Source organism: Carassius carassius, chromosome 11 (genome assembly GCF_963082965.1).
Source record: "Carassius carassius chromosome 11, fCarCar2.1, whole genome shotgun sequence".
NCBI classification, from domain to species: domain Eukaryota; kingdom Metazoa; phylum Chordata; class Actinopteri; order Cypriniformes; family Cyprinidae; genus Carassius; species Carassius carassius.
In genome coordinates this window covers 1,760,722-1,787,244 of record NC_081765.1, presented here as the reverse complement: position 1 = coordinate 1,787,244, position 26,523 = coordinate 1,760,722, and the positions used below count along the sequence as shown (strand labels likewise).

The following is a 26,523-nucleotide window of genomic DNA, read 5'->3' as shown; positions in this document are numbered from 1 at the left end:
GTGTGCATTATGCCATAGAAAAAAAACATTGAAAAGGTGGTTTATTGTTGCGTGTTATAGGCTAGGCCTATTTCTAACACATTTAGGCACTATAGTCACATTAATGTCACAAACTATGAAAGGCTTGATACTTAATTTAATAATTTGCTTATTTATTTCAGTAAGTCACACATATTTATTCATTATCTGGCCTTTTTTTAACACATTTTATTCCTATATACAGAGCTCATGACATGCCAAAAATTATGTCCACTTATTAAGAAATGTATCACTTTTTATCGTTACTTTGTATTAATTAAAACGTGTTCAAATAACTAATCCATTTAAAATAAATAAATAATAATAAAGACAATAATAATAAATGAATTAGACAACATAATACAACTTAATAATTTTGGCATTTAATTAGAAAACAACCCCTGATTCACAACATTAATTTCCAAACAAAGAAATCAGGCACACACATAATAACACATAACACTATTAATGAGTCCAGGGGTGTGATACCAGTATCCTCGGTCCGTGTCCGACTGGAGCCCGTGTCTCTTTTCTCTCTAGCCATTAAAATAGTTCAGTTTTGTTTTTAATTGAAACATTATATTTCTTATAGTTTTGTTTTTAATTAATTTAGAAAAAAGTTTGGAACTTTATTATTTTGATTACTTTTGATCAATTTAGCCTTCTCAAATCATCACGACTTGCTTAAAATAAAATCTGTAAATATTTGAAACACTTTAAGCATATTACAATGTTAGTCTGAACATTAAAAAGTGCAATGTTAGGCGTATAACTAAGCGTTTGTGCTGAGACTTGAAGTTAATGTACAGAGACGCCAGTACGATCCCTTCAATCTGTTCTTTATAACAGTGGAAATAACTTGAAGTACACCGTCATTTCTGCTCATACAAATAGGACTAATATTTTATTCGGAACTTTAAATGGTGTACCCTTATTTTTGTGTACACTCACATGAATATCAACAAAATGATGTGCTTCTGTAAAATAGAGAAAATACACTGGTATGCGCTTTCTGCCATCTCTGTCTGTGTGAACATGTGGAGCTCAGGATGAAATGCAGAGCTCTAAAAGCAGGTGCAGTTTAGCTTTCCTTTGTCAGAAACTGCTGGTTTATATTTACAGTAAGCTACATTTAATACATATTAGACTGAATCCATTAAGGGCTAATAATGACAGTAAAAAGTTAAAGAGCAGGTTATATGGGTTTTCGAAAAAAATATCTCTTTTGCAGTTTATAACATAGCTAGCCTTAAATTAAAACAATCTGCAAAGTTGTTCATCAAAAAAGTGCATGATAAAGATATTGTCTCTCAAAAGACAGATTACACTCGGAGTCGGCTTAATGAGTCATTAAATTTTCTAATCTTTTGCCTGTTACCGGTATACTTCACTGGGTAACACATTTGCATAATCCCCGCCTGCCCACTATGTAGAGCCCTGAATAAATATTTGAATTTCTGAATTTAGAGGTGTGTTTAAAAGAAAGCCAAAAGAGAATTTCACCATTAGTATTTGTTTATTCCATATTCATTTACATAATTTAAATATTTCATTTTTATGAGATCACTGATTTTTGCATACATACGGGTGCAAGTTAGATGTTGATGGACTTTGATTTAAATATGTTAATTTAAGACATTTAAAAAAAAGATTGACGTGTATGTGTCGAAGAAAAGTCATACAAGGACTTCAATTTAGTTGTATTTTCTGAGAATGTCACTTCATCTAATGAGAACAGTGGATTTTGACCCCTCAAGTTCAAGAGGCGGGGAAAGGTTTTTTTTTTTTTGGCAGAGTCAGAGAAGTTCGGTGAAAAAAAATAGTTACTTTCACTGGTGGAAAAAACTCACAGTTCACGGGTGTTTTGAGTGGCAGGTTCGGTGGAGAAAGTTTATTTCAGTGTAAACGAATCATGCATCAGTTTGTAGCTCACCGCAGGAGAGAGTTGTGACGATCGCGTTCCAGACTCGACTCTGGAGGGTCCACGAGAACCTGACTCGACTCTGGAGGGTCCACGAGCACCTGACTCGACTCTGGAGGGTCAACCAGAACCTGACTCGGCTCTGGAGGGTCAGCGGGAACCTGACTCGACTCAGGAAGGTCAACAGGAACCCGACTCGACTCTGGAGGGTCCACGGGAACCTGACTCGACTCTGGAGGGTCAACCGGAACCTGACTCAACTCTGGAAGGTCAACGGGAACCTGACTCGACTCAGGACTGGCGGCCATCTTGGGCAGTGGCGTTGGGCCGGCAGCCATCTTGGGCAGTGGCGATGAGCTGACGGCCATCTTGGGCAGTAGTGCTAGGCTGGCGGCCATCTTGTGCTGTGGCACTGGGCTGGCGTCCATCTTGCATCGTGGCGCTAGGTTGGTGCCCACCTTGTGCTGTGGCGCTGGGCTGGCGGCCATCTTGTGCCATGGCGCTGGGCTGGCGGCCATCCTGTGCAGTGGCACTGGACTTGCGGCCATCATGGGGAGTGGCGCTGGGCTGGCGGACATCCGGGGCAGCAGCGCTGGGCCGGCGGCCATTCCGCGCAGCAGCGCTGGGCTGGCAGCCATCTTGTGCATCGGCCCTGGGCTGACGGCCATCTTGTGCAGTGGCGTTGGATCGGCAGCCGTGCGCTTCCTCTCCCCTCTCCGTCCGCCATGGTGAGAAGGCGGCCCCGATCCATTCCACACGAGCCCAGGGTCGAAGGGGGGCCATGGTGGAGAGCGATGCCGGACCTCCTCTCGACCACTAACTCCTTTGCGACCTCCCCTGGTCCCACAGAAAACAATCAGGCGGGTTCCCTCAAAACCACTCCTATCCTGCTCGGTGGCTGGGGAGGAAACATGAAAAGACATACCGCTGGATCTTTAGGGGATGGAGTCCTTCTGTGACGATCGCGTTCCAGTAAGAACCAGGGAGAGAGATAGATCCAAACAAAAAGTGTAATACAAACGTAATGAAAACAAGCCAGGGTCAAAACCAGAAAGCAGTCCAAAAACAAACAAACAAAGGAAGGAACAGAAAAAGGAAATGGAACGGGAACTCGGAAAACGTAGGACGAGAAGACTTAACGAAGAATCTTGGAGGACGAGAAGACTGGGATATGAAAGGAAAGGACTCCATACAGACAACATGAAAAGACTGGTAAATATAGGGAGGCTAATGACAATTAAGTGAAGGCACCTGGTGCAATTAGCAGGAGTGCAATTACTGTGATGAAAGGACAAGACTATTGGAATTCTAGTACCTACGGTGAAGTGCCTAAGGGGAAGTGAGCCCACTAGTGGACACCCAGGGAAACAGAGAATAGACAGCGTGACAAGAGTGCTGCGAGAGAGTTCAAAGGAGTCCGCACACACACCAGCCTCTCGTGAATTTGCTGCTGAAGAAATCCAGCATGAGGATATTCCATGTGAGGAAGTCTGTTTTACGGTTCGTAATGACTGTTTTGTTGTTGTTGTTGTTGTTGATTTTTATTATATTATAAAGTTGAGAAATTATCCGGAAGAATATTCTCATGTTTTATTTTATCCAAGTTCAGTGTTACAGTTAGGGATGTCCAGATCCGATCACGTGATCGGAAATCGGGCCCGATTGCGTGGTTTCAGACTCGATCGGAATCGGACGTTACCTCCCGATCAGGACTCGGATATATATATATTCTCATTAATTTTCAACACATCTTTTGTTATGCGGTGGCACAGAGTTAGACCCTTTTGACTCCACACAGAAACAGCAACGCGTGCGGCATGACATCACTTTGTTTTCAAGAGCTGGTGTGAATAAATATAGATTCAAACTCAAAGAGACATGATAGTTTGCGCATGACCTGATATTTCATTCGGACCCAGGATACAGCGAGATGAACATCACAGAGCGCTAAACTCTCATGCAGTGTGTGTCTCATTCATACTCGAAGCCGGAGCGCGCTCTCGCGCTGATATCAGGATATTCCTAATATGGACAAAAGCGTCCAGCTATGCTGTGGTGCTCACAGGAAAACAGAAACTTATGCAAACACGAAGACATTAATATACGATGACGACAATAAATTGTTCTTCAAGTCATCTCCAGCAGGTGATAAATAAAGTATGAAAAATGCAGTGCTGATTGACATAGTATTTATTACAGTATAGAAACTATTCTGCATTATTATGTGATAAACAGTGTTTGTAGTATATAAACAAATCATTATTATTTGTTATTGTCCAGCATTTATAGATTTCTAAGCCAATTAAAAGCTAGAAATTAGAGAAAAAATAAAGTTGCCTATACTACCAGTCAGAAGTTTTTGAACAGTAAGCTTGTTAAGGTTTTTTTTTTTTTTTAAGAAGTCCCTTGTATTCACCAAGTCTGGATTTATTTGATCCAAAGTACAGCAAAACAGTAAGATTTTGAAATATTTTTACTAGCCTATTTAAAATAGCTGTTTTATATTTGAATATATTTATTGAAGATCTTGGATCTGTTTTTTCGCTCTTCTTTATTCTTTTTTTATGTATTATAGAAGTATCGGATCGGGACTCGGTAATCAATACCGAGATACTCAAAATCAAATGACTCGGACTCGAGGACAAAAAAACCTGATCGGGACATCCCTAGTTACAGTTACAATGTAACTGGTGGACTTCGTACTTTTTACCTTTTAATTAGCAGAGACAATAGGGCCTTAATGTGTGATGGTGTTTACTGTGTGCATGAACATATTTGCACTCTGAATTGCAGTGGTTATTCACCGTGTGTGTGCATCAAATTTGTAGTGGGTTTTGTTGTTGCTATTATTTAATCTGCCCTACTTGACTCTTTAGACACCCGCACATGGACAAACCTGGCAACCCGCTTCCTGTTTTATTACTACGCCTATATTTGGACTGTGCTTCTTCCCCTGCTAATGTGACTTAATCTGTTATTAGAACTCGTCATCATGCACCACCTTTCTGCCCATATTTGGTTGATACTTCCTGTCATTGAGTAACTTTATTATTGTCTGTGCCTTGCTGCTGATGATTGCAGTTAGCGACTAATTGTCTAACAGTTGGCCATGCATGGGTTGAAGGAGATAAAAACTGGTTCTTTGGAAGAGAGAGAGAGGGGTTTGCCTGGTGGCTGTTGATCTGCTGCCATTGAATTCAATACACTCTCCTGCTTTGCAAATGAAGCCCAGGTTCCCAGGCCTCTCTGTATAAACACCGGTGTACAGCAGATGGATTTTTTTTTCAACGCTCTCTAATGTCGCCTGAAGGGCCATAACTGTATTTTACTACCACACAGTGTGAATGTGTGTCCCTTTGCTATCTATGGTGTCTGTGTTCATTGTGGTTGCTTGCTTCTAGCCTCAGCAATACCCATACTGTAGTTCCAGTGTTTGGCGGTGTCCTGAAGAATGTGTGGCTATCCTCGAACCTCACTCAGCACTCGTTATTGTTGCCTAAAGGGCCATAACTACATTTTATCTCATTATAGTGTGTGTGTGACATCTGCTATCTGTGATGCTGGTGGTCATTCTTGGTGCTCTTTTCTAGCTTCTGGCTTATCCATTTTGGGGTTCTGGGCCTTGTTTACACCAAAATCTCCCTCAACGCTTGCTGTTTGCTGAGTTTTCTCCTGTGGGTCTGACAACTGCCGTGACCCTTTGGACGTGTACGCTCGACTGTTTAAGGGAGGACAGCTGGAGTGAACTACAGAGAAGCCACCCAATCACGGAACCTTAACCTCTCTCTAAAGGGTTTCAGAGACTTTATTTTACTGAACTTTCCCCCTACGTATTCGTATTTTCTATTTAGTGCTTGCTGGCCCATTAATAAAGTGTATTTTGTATTTCAAACTTGACTGTCTGTTGGTTTTCTGTGGCTGGGACCCGAGTCAATTATTATTTAACGTTGGTCAGTAGGTGACAAACCATGTTATACATTTGAAATTCGGAAGAAGAGACCCGTGTTTATTTTAGAATCAGAATCAGAATCAGAATGAGCTTTATTGCCAGGTATGTTCACACATACGAGGAATTTGTTTTCGTGAAAGAGCTCCGCAGTGCAACATAACAGCGACAGAACAAAAAACACAATAAGGAATAAAAAATACAAAAAAATACAAATAGGTGGGTAAGGATTGACAATATACAAATTGACAATGTATGGCAGGTAAATTAAAAAGAGCATTTATGTATGTACATGTATATTATGTGGAAAAATTGTAACTGTACGCTAAGTATGTGTGTTTGGATAAATAAGTGTATGTGTATATAAATATAAATATAAGTAGTATAGTGTGTTCCATGTATGTACATGTATATTATGTGCAAAAGATTTACGTGTACGCTAAGTATGTGTGTTGGATAAAAAGTGTAGTGTATATAAATATAAATAGTGTAGTGTGTCCCACAGTTATTATCAGCTGTTCATAAGATGGATTGCCTGAGGGAAGAAACTGTTCCTGTGTCTGGTCGTTCTGGTGCTCAGTGCTCTGTAGCGTCGACCAGATGGCAACAGTTCAAAGAGGGAGTGTGCTGGATGTGAGGGGTCCAGGGTGATTTTAACAGCCCTTTTGCTCACTCTGGATAAGTACAGTTCTTGAATAGACGGGAGGGTTGTACCGATAATTCGCTCAGCAGTCCGGACTACCCTCTGTAGTCTTCTGAGGTCCGATTTAGAAGCTGAGCTGAACCAGACAGTTACTGAAGTGCAGAGGATGGATTCGATGATGGTGGAGTAGAACTGTTTCAGCAGATCCTGTGGCAGGTTAAACTTCCTCAGCTGGCGAAGGAAGTACAACCTCTGCTGGGCCTTTTTCACAATGGAGTCAATGTGAATGTCCCACTTTAGGTCCTGAGAGATAGTGGTGCCCAGGAACCTGAATGACTCCACTGCAGTCACAGTGCTGTTCATGATGGTGAGTGGGGGGAGTGCAGGGGGGTTTCTCCTGAAGTCCACGATCATCTCCACTGTTTTGAGCGTGTTAAGCTCCAGGTTGTTGAGACTGCACCAGACAGCCAGCTCTTTAACCTCCTGTCTGTAAGCAGACTCGTCACCGTCCTGAATGAGGCCGATGAGTGTGGTGTCATCTGCAAACTTCAGGAGCTTGACAGAGGGGTCCTTAGATGTGCAGTCATTAGTGTACAGGGAGAAGAGCAGTGGGGAGAGAACACAGCCCTGGGGAGCTCCGGTGCTGATTGTACGGGTGCTGGATGTGTATTTTCCCAGCCTCACTAGCTGCTGCCTGTCTGTCAGGAAGCTGTTGATCCACTGACAGACGGAGGTGGGCACGGAGAGCTGAGTTAGTTTGGGCAGGAGGAGGTTTGGGATGATCGTGTTGAAGGCAGAGCTGAAGTCCACAAACAGGATCCTCACATAGGTCCCTGGTCTGTCTAGGTGTTGCAGAACATAATGCAGTCCGATGTTTACTGCATCGTCCACAGACCTGTTTGCTCTGTAGGCAAACTGAAGAGGATCCAGCAAGGGTCCAGTGATGTCCTTCAGGTGGGCCAGCACCAGTTTTTCAAATGACTTCATGACTACAGACGTTAGAGCCACAGGCCTGTAGTCATTTAGTCCTGTAATTTTGGATTTCTTTGGGATGGGGATGATGGTGGAGCGTTTGAAGCATGAAGGGACTTCGCACAGCTCCAGCGATCTGTTGAAGATCTTTGTGAAGATGGGGACCAGCTGGTCAGCACAGGATTTCAGACAGGCTGGTGTAACACAATCTGGGCCTGGTGCTTTTTTCCTTTTCTGCTTCCGGAAGACCTGGCGCACCGCATCCTCGCTGATCTGTATTGCAGGTGTGGGGGAGAGGGGGGATGCAGGAGGTGTGAATGGTGAGAGCGCTTGATTGGAGAGGTGATCAGGATGGGTTGCAGGAGTTGTGAATGGTGAGAGCGGTTGATTGGAGAGGTGATCAGGATGGGTTGCAGGAGCTGTTAATGGTGTGAACGGTTGTGTGGAGAGGCATTCAGGGTTGGTTGCAGGAGCTGTGAATGGTGTGAACGTTTGTTTGGAGAGGCATTCAGGGTTGGTTGCAGGAGTTGTTATTGGTGTGAACGGTTGTGTGGAGAGGTGTTCAGGGCAGGTGATGGGTGTTCTTTCAAACCTGCAGTAAAACTCGTTCAGATCGTCTGCCAGTCGTTGATTCTCCACAGTGCTGGGGGGTGGTGTCTTGTAATTGGTGATCTTCTTTAGGCTTTTTCACACTGATGCGGAGTCGTTCGAAGTGAACTGAGTCCTTATTTTTTCAGAATAATTCCTCTTTGCCACTTTGATCTCCTTTTCCAGTGTGTATTTAGCCTGTTTATACAAGACATTGTCCCCCTTCACGTAAGCATCTTCTTTGGCCTGACGGAGCTGTCTGAGTTTTGCAGTGAACCACGGTTTGTCATTGTTGTAATTTAGTTGAGTCTTGGTAGGAATACACATATCCTCACAGAAACTGATATATGATGTTACGGTCTCTGTGAGTTCGTCCAGATCGGTGGCAGCAGCTTCAAAAACACTCCAATCAGTGAGGTCAAAACAAGATTGTAAATCCTGCTCTGCTTCATTAGTCCATCTTTTTACAGACCTTAATACAGGTTTAGCTGATTTTAGTTTCTGCCTGTAGGTCGGTATAAGATGAACCAGAAGGTGATCAGAATGTCCCAAAGCTGCTCGTGGAACAGAGTGAAATGCATCCTTTATTGTTGTGTAACAGTGATCCAATATATTACTGTCTCTTGTGGGACAAGTAACATGCTGTCTGTATTTTGGCAGTTCACGGGAGAGATTGGCTTTATTAAAGTCCCCAAGAATGATTAAAACAGAGTCTGGGTGTTGTTGTTCTGTCTCTGTGATCTGCTCAGCGAGTTTCTGTAAAGCTGAGCTCACGTGCGCTTGAGGAGGGATGTAAACACTAACCAGAATGAACGAATGAAACTCCCGCGGCGAATAGAACGGCTTGCAGTTAATGAAGAGCGTTTCGAGATTTGAGCAGCACGTCTTCTTTAACACAGTTACATCTGTACACCACCGTTCATTGATGTAAAAGCATGTCCCGCCGCCGCGCGATTTCCCCGTTGATTCTGCGTCGCGATCCGCTCTAAACAGCTGAAAGTCCGGCAGATGGAGCGCGCTGTCCGGTATGGTGTCATTCAGCCAAGTTTCCGTGAAACACAGAGCAGCAGAGTGGGAGAAATCTTTATTTGTCCGAGAGAGCAGAAGCAGTTCGTCCGTTTTGTTGGGTAGAGAGCGGAGATTTGCCAGATGGATGCTAGGCAACGGCGTTCGAAATCCGCGTTTTCTGAGTCTCACGAGCGCTCCCGCTCGCTTTCCCCGCCTGCGCGTCCTCTTGAAGCGTGTGATCAGGGCAGCCGCTCCGCCGACAAGAATGTCCAGCAAAACATCAGAATAGTCGAAAACCGGTGAAATATCGGGAGATGTGTGTTGCCGAATATCCAGCAATTCGTCCCTGGTGAAACTGATTGCAGGAATATAACTAAAGACAGGACAAACTAACAAAAACACAAAAACAACTGCAGAGCACGTCACGGAGGCAGCCATCCTGTATCGGGGCCACTCAGAGGCCACTCAGATTAATGTATTACATTAATTTAATGTAATACATTAATATAGTTTATCCTATTCTTTCCTCTTAGTATATCAGGACTGCAGGACTGCAGTTCATAATGAGACCCAAGAAAATCACCTGGAAGGAATCTACAAAGATAATTTGGTGTAGAGTATCATGGTGGTCTGTGTAGTTTTGAGTTTGTCACATGCGTGATAATTGTTTCTTTTGAGGCTCAAAGAGTTGTGGAAAAGACTGTAGGAGACATGAATTTGTTGGAGGTATTAGTCTACCTGGATGACCTCATCATTTTCGGAAGGACATTAGAGGAGCATGAAGAGAGGCTACTCAAGGTGCTGGACCAGCTGCGAAGTGCACCTTCTGTCAGACCTCTGTCAGTTATGTTGGACACATTGTGACTCAAGAAGGTGTTTCAACAGATCCCTCAGAGATTGAAGCTGTAAAGTCTTGGCCTTGACCACAAAATGTGTCAGAGCTACATTCTTTCTTTAGGCTTCTGTTGATACTACAGAAGATTGTTGAAAGACTATTCTAAAGTGTCATACCCACTAAAACAATTGTTGCAAGGGTGTCTCCTGACTACGAGCTTGAAGAAGATAAAAGGAGGACCCCTCCCAGAATGATTAGTGTACAAGGGTTCTGATCCATTTGGGTGTAGATGGACTGATGTTTGCGAAGCTGCTTTTAATGAGTTGAAGGTGAGACTTACCCAGGCTCCTGTGTTGGTCTTTTCCAAGCCTCAGCTCCCATACGTCCTGCATGTTGATGCCTGCTGTGAAGGGTTGGGCGGGTGTTGTATCAGAATCAAAGACCTGGGTTACGACCTGTGGCGTTTGTCAGCAGAAGTTTAACGCCTTCTGAAAAGAACTATCCAGTCCATAAACTTGAGTTCTTGGCGTTAAAGTGGGCAGTTGTTGCCAAGCTACATGATTATTTGTATGGAGTTCAATTTTTGGTACAGACAGACAACAACCCATTAACTTATGTACTGACAACAGCCATGCTGGATGCTGTAGGACATAGGTGGCTGGTGGCCCTCTCAGCATACGATTTCAGTCTAAAGTATAAGCCTGGGAGACAAAATGTCGATGCTGACGCCTTGTCGCGTCGTCCTCATGGGACAGTGAAAGCCCAGAAATGGATGAATATCTCATCCTCTGGAGTGAGAACTTTGTATAAGCTACCAAGTCAGGACATGTCCAGTTGCCTTGCAAGTGCCGGCAGGATTGTCACGTCACTAGGAGGATCTTCTAAGTCAGTTCCTAAAGTGTACTGCAACTTAGCTATGTTGGATGACTTTAGAATCCCAAAGTTGAGTGCTATGGATCTGTCCTGTGCTCAGCAAGATGATCTGTGTCTGGGAGAGATATGGAGAGCTTTGAAGAAAGGAGATATGTCCACAGTCTGGAAGGAAGCTTATAAGGACCTTTCATTGATCCTGAGAGAATGGGACCGATAAGTGCTGGATGATGGAGTGATGTTTCGGTGTACTAAAGCCCCAGACAATTCTCATCGATGAAGGTCGATGTGGAGAAATACTGTCAGACATATGCCAGATGTGTAAAAGGAAGACAAATGTTGAAGAGAGCTGCACCTTTGTCACATTTGTCCAGTGCTGGACTGATGGATCTTTTGTGTAAGGATTTTCTATCCATAAACTCCAGAAACATCTGTAATGTCCTTGTAATCACAGACCACTACACAAGGTGTGCACAGGCATTCCCGACTAGGGACCAGAAGGCGTCCACAGTTGCAAAAGTCCTGTGGGAGAAATAGCCTGATGCACTTGGACCAGGGTCAGGATTTCGAGAGCAAACTCATCCATGAGTTGTTTGAACTGTTAGGAGTGGAGAAGTCCCAGACAATGCCATACCATCCCCATGGTGATCCGCAGCCCGAGCGGTTCAACCAGATGCTCTTGTATATGTTGGGGACCCTGGATGCAAGTCAGAAATCATACTGGAGCCATCACATTGGACATCTTGTACACGGGTAAAACTGCAGTCGAAATGAAGCAACTGGGTATTCGCCTTACTGGGTATTTGCCTTTTTTTTTTTTTTTTTAGGAAATAAGAGGGGATATGATCAGTAATCTCTGATTACTCTTATCTGGTTCCTGGAGATAGAGTCCTAATTAGAAATCTTGGACTGCAAGGAAAGCATAAGTTGGCAGACAGATGGAGTATTGAGCTTTATGTTGTCCAGAGTCAGATGCCTAACTTGCCTGTGTTCTGACTTAAGCCAGAGAATTGAACTGGACCAGTCAAGATTCTGCATAGGAATTATATTCCTATTTGACAAGAGTTGAAACAAAAAGTTCCTCACAGTGTCCCAAAACCCAGAAAGAGGGTTCTGAGATGAAGGAAGAATGTTGAAAAGAGTCAGAGTTCAGAACAGGAAGTTAAAGATGCACCTGAAATGCAGGAAGTAGAAACCAGAGCTAATCAGAACACTGTGAGTTCTGACAGTGAGGATGAAACCTATGGAGTATGGTTTCCAGAACCTGAAGATTGTTAGCGGTTCAACCAGATGCTCTTGTATATGTTGGGGACCCTGGATGCAAGTCAGAAATCATACTGGAGTCATCACATTGGACATCTTGTACATGGGTACAACTGCAGTCGAAATGAAGCAACTGGGTATTCGCCTTACTGGGTATTCGCCTTTTTTTTTTTTTTTTTGGAAATAAGAGGGGATATGATCAGTAATCTCTGATTACTCTTATCTGGTTCCTGGAGATAGAGTCCTAATTAGAAATCTTGGACTGCAAGGAAAGCATAAGTTGGCAGACAGATGGAGTACTGAGCTTTATGTTGTCCAGAGTCAGATGCCTAACTTGCCTGTGTTCTGACTTAAGCCAGAGAGTTGAACTGGACCAGTCAAGATTCTGCATAGGAATTATATTCCTATTTGACAAGAGTTGAAACAAAAAGTTCCTCACAGTGTCCCAAACCCCAGAAAGAGGGTTCTGAGATGAAGGAAGAATGTTGAAAAGAGTCAGAGTTCAGAACAGGAAGTTAAAGATGCACCTGAAATGCAGGAAGTAGAAACCAGAGCTAATCAGAACACTGTGAGTTCTGACAGTGAGGATGAAACCTATGGAGTATGGTTTCCAGAACCTGAAGATTGTTAGTCAACTCCTACGAGAACATAAATTTCTCAGAAGGATGCAGTGGTTACTGAGAATGTGGAACTGAGACAATTTAATCTATAGAGTCTGGTTCAAGACTTCTATCAGAAAATGACTCTGAAAATTTACAAGATGTGAGTCCAGTGTCAGATTTTTATGATACTGTTACCAGTCCTCTGCGATACCTAGTAAGTGTCAGTCAAAGAGATGTAAATCAAACTATCTCTGATGTACCTGAAAATGGTAGCAGGTCTCAGAGAACAAGAATTGTTCCAAAAAGGCTTACATATGATGCTCTTGGGATGCCGAATGTTGAGCCTGTCCTTACTCAAGCAAAACCTGTAAACCTTGTTAGATAGTGTTCTACTGCATATTTATGGTTGAATATGCCCTCGAGAAAGTTGAGTACTTGTGCAGTTACTTTAAGCCCAAGACAGTAGTTTGAATGAATCTGTAATGTTCGTAGGTTGACTCATATATGCTTTTATTTTGCTCATATGCCTGGAGAGATATGTATTGTGCATATGTGACTGATAATACATTGGGTTGTAACTTGTAACTCTAAAAAGAAAATAAAGGGTTGATGTTTTAATATAAATGTCATCATTTTGCAAATGTTTGTTCATTTATATATATATATATATATATATATATATATATATATATATATTTCCCTCGTTATGAGGACATAACGATTCTTGTTGGGGGCAGAATGTAGAGCCCTGAACAAATTATTGAGGTGTGTCTAAAAGAAAGCCAAAAGAGAATTTCACCATTTAGTATTTGTTTATTCCATTTCATTTACATAATTTAAATATTTCATTTTATGAGATCACTGATTATTGTGTACATACAGGTGCAAGTTAGATGTTGATGGACTTTGGTTTACATATGTTCATTTAAGACATTTCTGAAACAGTTCCAGTTCTTTTTTTTGGTGGAGTCAGAGAAGTTTGGTGGAAAAAAAAGTTTCACCTGGGGAAAAAACTCCCAGCTGTGACGTTCACAGACGTTTTGAGTGGCAGGCTCGGTGGAAAAAGTTTATTTCAGTGTAAACGAATCACGCATTAGTTTGCAATCCAGCATGAGGATATTCCACGTGAGGAAGTCTGTTTTACGGTTCATAATGACTTTTTGTTGTTGTTGTTTTTTTTAATTAGATTAAGGATGAGGAAGAATTATCCGGAAGAATATTATTGTTTTATTTTATCCAAGTTCAGCGTTACAGTTGTAAGTCGTTATTCATTTGGAATTCGGAAGAATATACCCGCGTTTATTTTAATAATTTGGTGTAGAGTATCACGGTGGTGTGTGTAGTTTGGAGATTGTCATGTTTGATAATTGTTTCTTTCGAGGTTGAGAGATCGTCGAGTCAAGATTAGGAGATGGAAGAGGATCTTCGTGGATTCATCTGACCTGTTAGAGGAGGAAGGAGTTAATTGGATTCACTCAACGTCATCGTGGGGAGGTGTCACGAAGGCTGTGCTTTTCATCTCATTGTGCACTGAGGATCAGTGAGTATTATTCTGCAAGTGAAATCTTGTTTCTGTTGGATTCTTGAGTAATTTTTTTTTTTTTCATCGAAAGAGCTCCAACTAGCGCGCCAACGGTGTACTGCAAATCCCAGCAGGAGAATGTTGAGGTGAAATCTGAGTAAAACCAGAGTATTACTTTCGGTTTATTAATTTTTTTTTGTTCATTTCTTTTTGATTATGATGTTTATTGTGATTAATAAGGTTGAGACTGTGTGAAATGAATAATTTAGTCACTCATGTGACACAAAAGAGAAAACACAGTAAAAAAAGAAAGCTTACCAAAGGAGTTCCTGGAAATAATAAATCCAAATTTATTTATCATCATTAACTTTGTGTGTTTTTCTGTGTAAAGTCTATAGATTTGTATTCTCAATTTTAAAAGTAACAGTTTTTGTGCTTAAATTTCCAAATAAGAAACAACAATCTGACATAACTAAGTGAAAATCTGAGACCTGGAATATATAATTTAAATACTGTACTTCACTGGGTAACACATTTGCATAATCCCCACCTGCCCACTAAATACGAACAGAATCTGATCTGCCCACAAACACTTCCGCTATAAGTTTTTTTTAGATAATGTTGAGATAACGCTGTGTTCAAGGATACCACAGAAATACAGTTGAACCTTTTGTTTTGTGCTTGTCCTTTTATCAATAACTGCTTCTCTAATATTGGCTTTTATCTTCGTTGGCATCTATAATCTTCTTAATTTGGACTAACAAGCTCTCCGAACCACAACCTGTAAGTAGTACGATTGATATGTTATATGTATATTTTCTACTGAGTGCTCAAAATATCAAAACATGTTTTTGTGCTAATATGTGATGTATAACTAGTGCAGCTTTAGGTTTCCATGTAAAGCATATTACTGTTTTACTGAAGTAGTTCGGATAATTCGCTAAGAATGTGTAGATTAATGTAAACTGACATTTTTCTAATTTCTAATGTAGTAGCACACAGACTTTACAATCATTCCAAAATTGATGTTTATTTTGCTGCACCGGCAGTTATAGGGTTAATGTGGGAGAGACGAACAAATTATTTAAGGCTGGTGCTCCTGTAATACAGCTGTTCTACATTCTGATTAAAAGTTCAGACAGTGTCTTATCGTTCTTCAAACATTACAGTAGACATTTTTTGGTTTACAAACTTTGGTTTCATCAGTTAGTCATGTTAGCACTTGGTTAGCATACCCATCATTATTGTTTTAAGTGTTCACAGTTTAGCAGCTAAACTTTAGCTGTGCACACGATTCACTTGCTTAAGTATTTTTGTATTATGTCATTATTATAAGAACAGATTGGAGCACTATATTATTGTTTTATGTGAAGGTTCTTTGTCTTTGGTAGTGTGAGAAGGTTATAACTGCAGCCTGGAGATCTCCAAAAAGGAGCGTGAACTCCAAAACGGGGTGGCAGTTCCAAAATAGGGAGTGGCTTCCTCCGATTGAGAGACAGGCGCATGACACGCATGCATTTTTATTGGTTGTCAGTTAAAGTGTTTCCTACACTGTGCAACAAAACATGCTATCCCCTAAGCCTACCCCACACTGTACCTTAACCATTGAAATTGATGGTGATCATAGCTCTGTGTAGCTGTTTTTTTCCCTCTAGAATCTTTGTCTTACTATCACTCTCTGTTGTTTAAAGTGATAAAATATAACTTAATTCCCACCATATTTCTGATATTATTGATCAATCTAATCAGACTAATTTTGATTGTTCACTTTTATTTTATATCCATGAGTGCAGTGAATCTGCATTGCGTTAGCACTCGTTAGCTTGTCATTAGCGTTTCCATTCCTACCTATCGCTGTTTTCTTTTCTCCTCTATCTCGCTACTCTCTCTCTCTCTCTCTCTCTCTCTCTCCAGTTTTTCACAAGTTCATCAAACAATTGTGGTAAGAATATTTCATCAAGGCACAGTGAGTAATGGCTTCTCCTGCTATTGTTATTTGCACCTCTTGCCACATGAACAGTTTATCTATCTCTGTCGCTGATGAGGGATTCACATGTGATAAATGCAGGGAAATAGTTAGGCTGACAGAAAAGATTTCAGAATTAGAGACACGCATCCAAACTTTAATTGAGGACAGTAAGAATGTGAGGGCTCTAGATACGTCTTTGGATGCGTCTAGCTCAGGAGTCCTGTACATTGTTCGGTTCCGGCAACAGAGCCCCTGCAGCAGGGCAACTGGGTGACAGTGAGGCGGCATAGTTACGGGTAAAAACACTGCTGTTCTGTTCCGATCAAAACATTAAACTGGTTCTCCCCACTCAGTGAAGCACCCACTGCGAAACCTGATGAAAGTGCTCTAGTTATTGGTGATTCTATTGTACGGAACATGGATGTAGAGACACCAGCCACCATAGTCAAATGTTTACCGGGAGCCAGAGCGCCTTACATCCTGGCAAATTTAAAAGTGCTGGATAATGCTAAACGTAAATACAGTAAGATTGTTATTCATGCCGGCGCTAATGATGATCGACTTCGCCAGTCGGTGATCACCAAAAATAACATTTAAAGAGGTGTGTGAACTTGCAGGAACAAGTGAACACTGTGACCTCACGTTCCTGATTTAAAAAAAAATATAGCACAGCTGGAGGAAAACAAAACTAGAGGGTATTTCGTATTGCTTGGCGGGAAAGTAACCTATCCTACAGAAAAGCATTAAAAATTGCTAGATCAGGTTACTTTTCTTTTCTTTCATAACCCGAGGTATTTATTCAATACAGTGGCTAAATTAACGAAAAATAAAGCATCAACAAAGTGTTGACATTTCCCAACATCACAGCAGTAATGACTTTATGAACTTCTTTACTTCTAAAATCGATACTATTAGAGATAAAATTGTAACCATTCAGCCGTCAGCTACAGTATCGCATCAGACAGTGTACTGTAGATCCCCTGAGGAACAGTTCCACTCTTTCTCTACTATAGGAAAGGAAGAATTTTATAAACTTGTTAAATCATCTAAACCAAAATGTTTGCTATTCCATCTAAGCTCCTAAAAGAGGTGCTTCCAGAAGTCATAGATCCTCTTCTGACTATTATTAATTCCTCATTGTCATTAGAATGTGTCCCCAAAACCTTCAAACTGTCTGTTACTAAGCCTCTCATCAAAAAACCACAACTTGAACCCAAAGAACTAGTTAATTATAGACCGATCTCGAATCTCCCTTTTCTGTACAAGATACTAAAAAATCCTCACAATTATATTCCTTTTTAGAGAAAAATGGTATATGTGAGGATTTCCAGTCACGATTTAGACCATATCATAGTACTGAAAATGCTCTCCTTAGAGTTACAAATGACCTGCTCTTATCATCTGATCGTTGTTGTATCTCTCTATTAGTGCTGTTGGATCTTAGTGCTGCGTTTGACACTATTAACCACAACATTCTTTTGCATAGATTAGAACACTTTGTTGGCATTAATGGAAGTGCATTAGTATGGTTTAAATCATATTTATATGACCGCCATCAATTCGTAGCAGTGAACGAAGAGGTATCATATTGATCACAAGTGCAGTATGGAGTACCTCAAGGCTCAGTACTAGGCTGTTACTCTTCACGCTTTACTTGTTACCCTTGGGAGATATCATCAGGAAACATGGTGTTAGCTTTCACTGTTATGCTGATGATACTCGGCTCTATATTTCTTTGCGGCCCGGTGAAACACACCAATTTGAAAATCTAATGGAATGCATAGTTGATATAAAAAAACTGGCTGACAAGTAATTTCTTACTGCTAAATTCTGAAAAAACATAAGTGTTAATTATAGGACCTAAAAACTGTATGTAATAACCTAGAACACTGTCTAAGACTTGATGGCTGCTTTGTCAATTCTTTGTCATCAGTTAGGAACCTATGTGTGCTATTTAATAGCAATATTTCCTTAGAAAGCCACGTTTCTAGCATTTGTAAAACTGCACACAGGTCAGACTTTGCTTAGACAAAAGTCACATCTTTAAAGGATTCAACTAATCACAGATTAGAGCATCACCTGTGACAAATACTGTAATTAACACATTCCCAGGTGTGTAGAAGAAGAACCCCAGCACACCCAACCTTCATTTGAAATGCTGTCATATATTGCCTTGCATTGCCTTGCCTTGTTGTTCCTACAACTTGGACAGGTGACAAGATTTTTGTCAGGATATGTGTATAGCATATTTTATTTTAGATTAACTAGAAACAATGTTTAATTTATAAAGTTTTATTTTGAAATGTAAGTCAGTAACAATTGGCTGAAGCCACAGCCAATGGTGAAAGTCTTTGCGAAAGGAGACTCCCAATTTTGGAGTTCACGCCCCATTTTGGAGATCTACGGTCTGCAGTTATACCTACTTGGGTAGTGCTGGCTAATTGGCTTATGGACTCCTCTCTATGCCAATTACAACAGGCTTGGCCAGCTGACCAATCAGAGCAGATTTTTATGGAAGGGAGGGGTTTGCTCTGAACTCGCTAGGAACTAATCATTTTGGAATCATTAGCATATGACTCTAATTTTAATTGTATATTCTGAGAAAATTACAATGTTTTCTGACATTAGCTGCATTAACACCTTTGTAACAGTGTTATTACCATTGGTGCTATAATTCAGTTTTAAGGCAAATTCATCAAAGGCAGCTTCAAAATGCAGCTTGCTTACTGGCAGTCCAGTACACACACAGACACACAGACCATATACACACTATATATATATATTTTAGACAGAGCATGTCCATTTTACTCTAAACAACCAGTAGTGTGTCTGAATTCAGTTCAGCTGGAGGGGGGTGGGGTTTGGGGGTAGTTCTGTATTGCTTGTGGGGGTTGAAATAAAAGTGTGAATCTCTTGCTTTTCATTTGGAGAATATCTGATCAGTATTTAAAGCTTGCCGGTTTAGGCAAAGTGTCTGTTATAGGATAAATGCCTTGATTGGTTTGGCTTTTGCAATTTTTTCAATGGCATAAAGAGTATTACATACAATGTAATATGGTTTGTTTGGTCACAGAAGACATGAGGCTCCTCTGAGAGAGAAACAAAGAAACTGATGAAAGAGATAAGGATCTACCAAAGAGAAAAACTTTTGTTCTGATGTCTGGACTCTGTTTGGGATTTAGAAAAACATAATGTTAGAATTTATTTCAGGTTTTCATTGAATTTCATGTCAAAAATGCTGGAAATGCCCAATAATGAAACTTAAAATGATTAGGCCTAATGTCTCGGCAATAGATTTATTATATTATATTTATTATATTGCCAAAACGACTGCAGTGTTGATGCGTACAATTAACAGTCAGTTGGTGCAAAAATGGAAAATGGTACAAAGCAGCTTGTTTGTACAGTGTTACAACGACATTCACGGTGCTGACTCTGTCCACATGGACACACCTTTCGAGAGAAATGCAACCTTCACAGATTACATAATCAGGGAGCATTTGTTTTCATTTTGAATTGGTTAGTTTAAAAGTAGAAATTTCATGCTTTCTGTTGATATATTTCTCATGTATGTGAGGCACCTCAATTTTAAGTTATTTCATTATCAGGAAAAATTCAAGTGATCACGAGGGTGCCTCCCTGTAATGCATGTTATTAATTTTCTGCACAAGCACTTGAATATGAATAGTAATAGAGCACATTTCTTAGGTTACAGTATGGGATCCGCATTAAAAATAAGTCTACAACTGAGACAAATAGCCTTCAATTTCCAGGTTATAACTGCATCTGAGTTCTGAGTCTCCTCTTAATATTCACTTAATCAGTAATATATTTATCATTCTCTACCTCACACTGACATACTGAAAGTGTCAACCTGTTTGCACATTCGCCTCTTGTACATTCCTGTGTATCTTAATTAAGACTACAGTATAATGCACATATGCACATTTGTCTCTTGTACATTCATGTGTATGTTAATATTTAAGACTACAGTATACTTTCATACACATTATTTTCTATTCTATATTTTATTATTTTTTTATATTTTATTATTATATTTATACTTTATTTCATTCTTGCATACCTATATCTGTGTTGTATTCTTAAATAATTGCACTGTTCATGGAGCGGACCTGACTCACATTTCACTGCTCATTATATATGCTCTATAATCATGTATGTGATGAATAAAAATCTTGAATCTTAAAATTATCTAATGGCAGATTTTGCTCCAAATAATTATAAAACACGCAACAATTTCTTAATCAATGCAAAAAACAGATATCTTTTTCTGGAGTAGTTATCTGTCAAAATATGAGACAGGTTACAAATAACAAAGTATGTGTGTGTCAAAAATGTGTTTTATTAAAGGAATTACATTACATTACAAACTTATTGTTTGCTGCAAATACTAAGCAGAAACTGCTTCAGATTACTATCTGCGATTTAAGAAAGCATGGGTTTAGGAGTCTAAACTCCTAATAAACACTGTACCAAAGGCATTGTTCATTTACATTTAGCTGATGCTTTTATCCAAAGCAACTTACAATTGCTATATATGTCAGAGGTCGCACGCCTCTGGAGCAACTAGGGGTTAAGTGTCTTGCACAGGGACACATTGGTGTCTCACAGTGGATTCGAACCTGGGTCTCTCACACCAAAGACATGTGTCTTATCCACTGCGCCAACACCACCCCTTACACATTTCTGAATATTATGCAAGACAAGTAAGCACAACTGATCAGGATCACAACCAAAAATTGACTCGATATTGAAATAGAAGCAGCTGGATAGCTCCGGGGGGTTTGTGGTCAAAACTGAAACTGCTATGTTTACAGGGCATAAACCACAAAGGAGTCAACACGACCCGAAAGCCCCACTTGACTCAGTCAGTAAGGTCAAGAATTAAGTGTTATCACTGCGCGCAGGAAGGTCATGTTCAACGAGATTGCAGAAAATGGAGAAGTCAGATGCAAAGAGATCAGATGCAATGTAAGCCTAAAATAGGTCAGACACAGCAGAGAGGCACATCAGTAAATGCCCCATATCCTAATACATGGCACAATGAACAACAATGGGGTGCCTACAGATTGATGTCGATTCCAATTTATCTATGACAACCCTCACATTTTCGAATAATAATAAAGACAGTACAGCTACCCTCCGAAGTGGCCATAGTAAATGTAAAAGGTCACGCAACAGGAGACGAAGAACAGGCTGTAGGGAATAGACAGGCTGATGAAGCTGCAAAAGAAGCAGCCAAACTCAGATCAAATGGCTATTTGATATGGCTAACAAGAATCAGGTAACGTGCTTTATTTAACTTTATTTTTATTATTATTTGTTTACATGCCCTTATTGTATTGTGTATTGTATAGTTGTATTTTATTTATATATATTTGATCTAGATATTTAGGCTGTACTGTTAAGTGTTATCTGTATGCATCACGGGTCTGACAGTAACGCAATTTCAATTATTTGTATGTATGTACTGTATATCTGGAAGAATTGACAATAAAGCAGACTTGACTTGACCAGCATTTTATGTACAGTAACAACTTGCAGATTTATGTATCTGCTCGAACCAAGAAAAGCATTATGTAGGAATGTCAGATTGTTAGAATACCATAACTCTGAATCCATCTGGTGTAAATATGAATCATCACTGTGCTATTAAGTACTATAATCAGACTACTGAAAGTTTTGTCACGACCGGGATACAGGAAAACACGGTGAGAGATCCAAATGCGAGTATGTCTTTTATTAGGGGTAATCCAATCATAAACAGTCCATGCAGGGGTCAAAACCAAAAAGCAATCCAACATAAACAGACACGAACACAAGAGCAAGAACACGACTAGACTTTGACGGGAACTTCAACAAGGACTCCGTGACACCTACTAAGACAGACAGGGTATAAATACACAGGGAGATGACAAACGTTAAATGGGGAATTGACTGAGTGCAATGATTAATGATTAGTGAGAGCTGAGTGTAATGCGAAGACAGAGATCGTGAGGAATGTGGTTCAGGAAGTGACAGACACCGTGGGGAAGGAACACATCTAGTGGTTACCCAGGGAAAACAACCCAGACACTGTGACAAGTTTCAAGTGTCCGTTTTCGTATCTTGATAGCTCTCCAGGTATAATTTGGACCTGTGGAGGAATGGCATATTACCACTTAGATGAATGAGACTGGCGTTGATGCTGCTACCCAGCTCTGCTCTCTATAGGAACTACAATGTTAACACAGAAAGACATTGATAATAATGATAAAAAGGTAAGACAAGATCAAAGGAAACAAGATATACATAACATGCCTGATCGTTATAATGGTTACAAGACAGTCAGTCTACGGACAATTCTATGGGAAAATGTAGGATGTTCTTCAGCTGGTTTCTTTACATGAGTAGGGACCACAACTGCTTTCAGATCAATGGGCTAGCCTGGCAGGTTTTGTCATTGGAAAATGATACTGCCCAAGCACTAGGTCTAATTACAGAAGAACTGAAGAAGATGAAAGAAGCTGTTGTTCAGAATAGACTTGTCCTTGACCTCTTGACCTTGCAACAAGGAGGAGTTTGTAAAATGTTGGGAATATCTTGTTGTTTTTATATTACAGATAATTCAGACAACATCTTGAACATCGTAGACCATATGAAAGAATCTATTCCGAATTACGGTCCTAGTGTTGACAAGGTCTGGATTCCAGACATAACTGGTCCAAGTCTTAGTCAAGTTTATTACCCATAACTGGCCCTGATTTGGGCCTGTTATGGCCCATGTGTGGCCCTTGTCTGGAATCTAAACCTGGTCTACACTTGGACCATATATCTCATTGCAGGATGTGGGCCAAGCAAAAGCTGATTGTGTGGGCCAGAGCTGGGCCAGAGAAAAATTGCTATGTGGGTACTTGCTCTCCTCTGCTGAATAGCCCAACCAGAACCAGAACTTATATTTTGGATCTCGAAGGGTAGAATATACTTTTATTCTAACACTTACTAACTATTGATAAGCAGCAAACAAGGAGTTTATTGAGGCAAAAGTCATAGTTAATGGTATGTTAATAGTGAGAATTCGACCTTAAAATAAAGTGTGACCTATTTATTTATTTATTTACTTATTTACTTATTTGTGTATGTGTTTAATTATTAATCTACTAACTGAATGAGAAAAGCTTATTTATATTTCCTTACCATGTTGTCTGTAATGTTGATTTGGAGAACCTCAGAGCTTAGGTATGCATAAGCTGCTGAATTTACATGGAACTCTGATGCAGCCAGTGAAAGCATGTAGTTTTCCGCATAGGGAACGAAAAATGCACTTGCAGAGAAAGGTGGTTCAGATGGAGAACTGATGCTGTAAAACTCCCCCTGTCACAGGAACACACTGAAAATCACTGGCGGGTCAAAGTAAAAATTCAAAAGTAAATAAAATCTATAAAATCAAGAAATCTACTCACATACTAAATATATTCAGAAAAAAAAAACAATAATAGTTGTAACTGAATGAATTTTAATAAAACAATAATCATTATTACAAATACTGAATAAAAATCCTTACCTTAATATCTAATTCAAAGCTTCGATCGGTCACAGCCGGGGAGGATGTGAGAAGAATGCTTAGATATATATACTGATCCACAGGTATGTTGACTAGAAAAAATGAATTTGAGAATGAATACATATACACTTAAAAATGAGGACAAAGGAATAAGATTTTTATAGTTTTTAATTTTTAAATTTGTTTTATTTTAATATCATTTTAAAAGTTGCAATAAAATTCTGTTTAGTTTTAATTTTATTAATATTGTTGTTACTTTTATTTTTTTATTTTGAGAACACACATTTATTTAGTTTTTATATAGTTTAGTTTCAGTTTTATTTAAAGTAAAGCAAAATTAACAGATCACTTCCAGAGCGCAGTCCAAAGAACGACATAAATTAGCCTTAGTGAGGCAAACATCTAGCGACACAAAATGAACGCATGCTGAGATTGTTTAAATTGTAAAAGTATAGTAGCATATGCCAAAATGAAGCAATCAAGCCTTTTTATTAAATAAATCTACACAAGTTGTGCTTAATGTCATATCTAATGATGTGTATTGGGATATTTAATATGACAACAAATATAGCCTAATTTGGTTATGGTTACTCTTGTGTCTTGCTCACTTTTCCGAGAACAACTGCACATAAATCATAACTGTACTACTGAAATTAACAATAAACAATAAAGGATCATACAGGTACATCTAAAAGAAAAATGAATATCATTCAAAAGTTCTTTATCATTATTTTATTTTTTTTAATAAAAAAATAAAAAAGCTAACTTTCTTATATTCTAGATTAATTGCAAACTGACAACCGCAACTTTTTTTACAAGTTTTTTTACAAGTTAGTTTTTTTTTTTTTTCTTGAAATATTTCAGTTTGTGTGCAATGAATCTAGAATATAAGAAAGTTTGCTTTTTTGAATTAAATTACAAAAAATAAAGAACTTTTCCATGGTATTCTATTTTTTGGAGATGTACCTGTATTTGAAGACGTTATTTTCAATGATGAAGAATTAAAAGCGTGTGATTGATGTGATTTAGCCTATGCACGTTTGTCCAAAAACGTTTGCTTGCTTTTGTTACATGAGAAAATAAATAATTTTGCCTACCTGATGTAATAGATTTAAAGGAGTCATATGATGTTGCTAAAAAGAACATTATTTGGTGTATTTGGGGAAATTAAATGTTTTTTAATGCGGTTTAAGGAGAAAACACATTATTTTCCACATATTGTACATTATTGTTTCTCCTCTATGCCCCACCTTTCTGAAACAGGGCTCATTGTTCTGAAAAATGAGGTGTGCTCTGATTGGCCAGCTATCCAGTCCATTGTGATTGGCTGAATGCCTCAAACATGTGATGGTAATATTACGCCCCATAGCCATACTGCAGTAAATATTGCGATGTGTGTCCCGGTAAGAACAATGGCACGACAAGACGAAAACATTAAAACCATTATAAACAAGCTATATGTTGCATCCAGTGTGGACATAATTACTGATTATAATGACTTATACTGTGTTTTTATGCGTTACGTTGTGTATTGTGCAGCATAAACATAAAACATGTCTGCATTTGTGATCGGAGAATGGACAAACAACAAGCTCTACTCTACACTGCTCAAAACTTGCATTTCAAAACTCAAAAGTCAAGTCAGAGTCTGCTTTTTTGTCAATTCTTCCACATGTACAGCACATACAGAGAATTGAAATTGCATTACTTTCAGACCCTAGGTGCATACATATAACACTAACAGTAGAGCATTAAATACAGATAAGTACAGATTAATATAAAATACAACTATACAAATGTACAAATAAGGACATAAGTAAAGTAAAGCAGCACGAGGCACATGGGAGATAGAGTACAACCCGATGACATAAACAAATAGTGCAGATATACTGATTGTAGTGCAAAATAGCTTATTCAGTCTGATTAAACTGGCTAAAAGCTCAGAGAGCAGTTCTTTATTTAAACTGTCAGAAGAGGTACTTAAATGAGGTCAGTTCAATACTGAATGCGGTAGTGTGCATACCAATGCTGCACAAAGTGATTGGTGCAGGTTACAGTGTGATAGTGGGAGGGGGGAGTGGAACGACCTTGTGGGAGCTTGGGGTGTGGTCTGAGGGTAGCATTAAAGAAGGTGGAGCTAAGGGTAACATTAAAGAGGTGTGTGAACTTGCAAGCATGATATCAGACACTGTAATATGCTGTGGTCCCCTCCCTGCTTACCATGGTGATGAGATACATAGCAGATTGTCATCACTCAATGACTGGATGTCTAAGTGGTGCCCGCAGAATAACATAGGTATCATAGACAATTGGATGAGCTTTTGTGGCAGACCTGACCTGTTGGACAGAGATGGTCTTCATCCCTCCTGGGGTGGTGCCACTCTTCTCATTAGAAATATAGTACATAATCTTAGAGTTTATACTTGACTAACTGGAGCCCAGGTCAGGAAGCAGACAGACTGGCTAAACCGAGCATCTGTTAGACAACTCAAGTCACAGAAGTCAGTTAGAGACTCTTTCACCTAGATATCACATTATACAAATTGTGTCTGTTCCCCGACCTAGAAAATAAAACAAAAAAAAAGCGTCCAGACCAATTTAAGACTAACAATTTAATTGACGTTCAACAAATAATAAACAGATGCAATACGGATAAAAAGATTGACAAAAGACAAAGATTGGCTTACTGAATATCAGGTCCTTTTCTACAAAAGTACTTTTTGTAAATGATATGATCACTGATCATAACCTAGATGACTGGCAGCCATATCACCCTGGAGCCCAAGACCGGTTTCCCACTGT

General features: G+C 39.6%; 1 protein-coding gene across 2 annotated transcripts in view; it reads right to left on the bottom strand.

Annotated features, from left to right (window-relative positions):
* Nucleotides 1-26,523, bottom strand: part of bpifcl (BPI fold containing family C, like) — a 59,596-nt gene that overhangs the window by 8,189 nt on the left and 24,884 nt on the right. For both annotated transcript variants that reach the window (XR_009436555.1, XM_059561373.1), the window contains exons 8-9: nucleotides 23,722-23,813; nucleotides 23,355-23,531 (exon numbers count right to left, since the gene is read on the bottom strand). Coding sequence is in view for 1 of the 2 variants with exons in the window: in XM_059561373.1 (XP_059417356.1) it covers nucleotides 23,355-23,531; nucleotides 23,722-23,813 (269 nt within the window). In the remaining variant the exon portion in view is untranslated. The remainder of the gene's footprint in view (nucleotides 1-23,354; nucleotides 23,532-23,721; nucleotides 23,814-26,523) is intronic.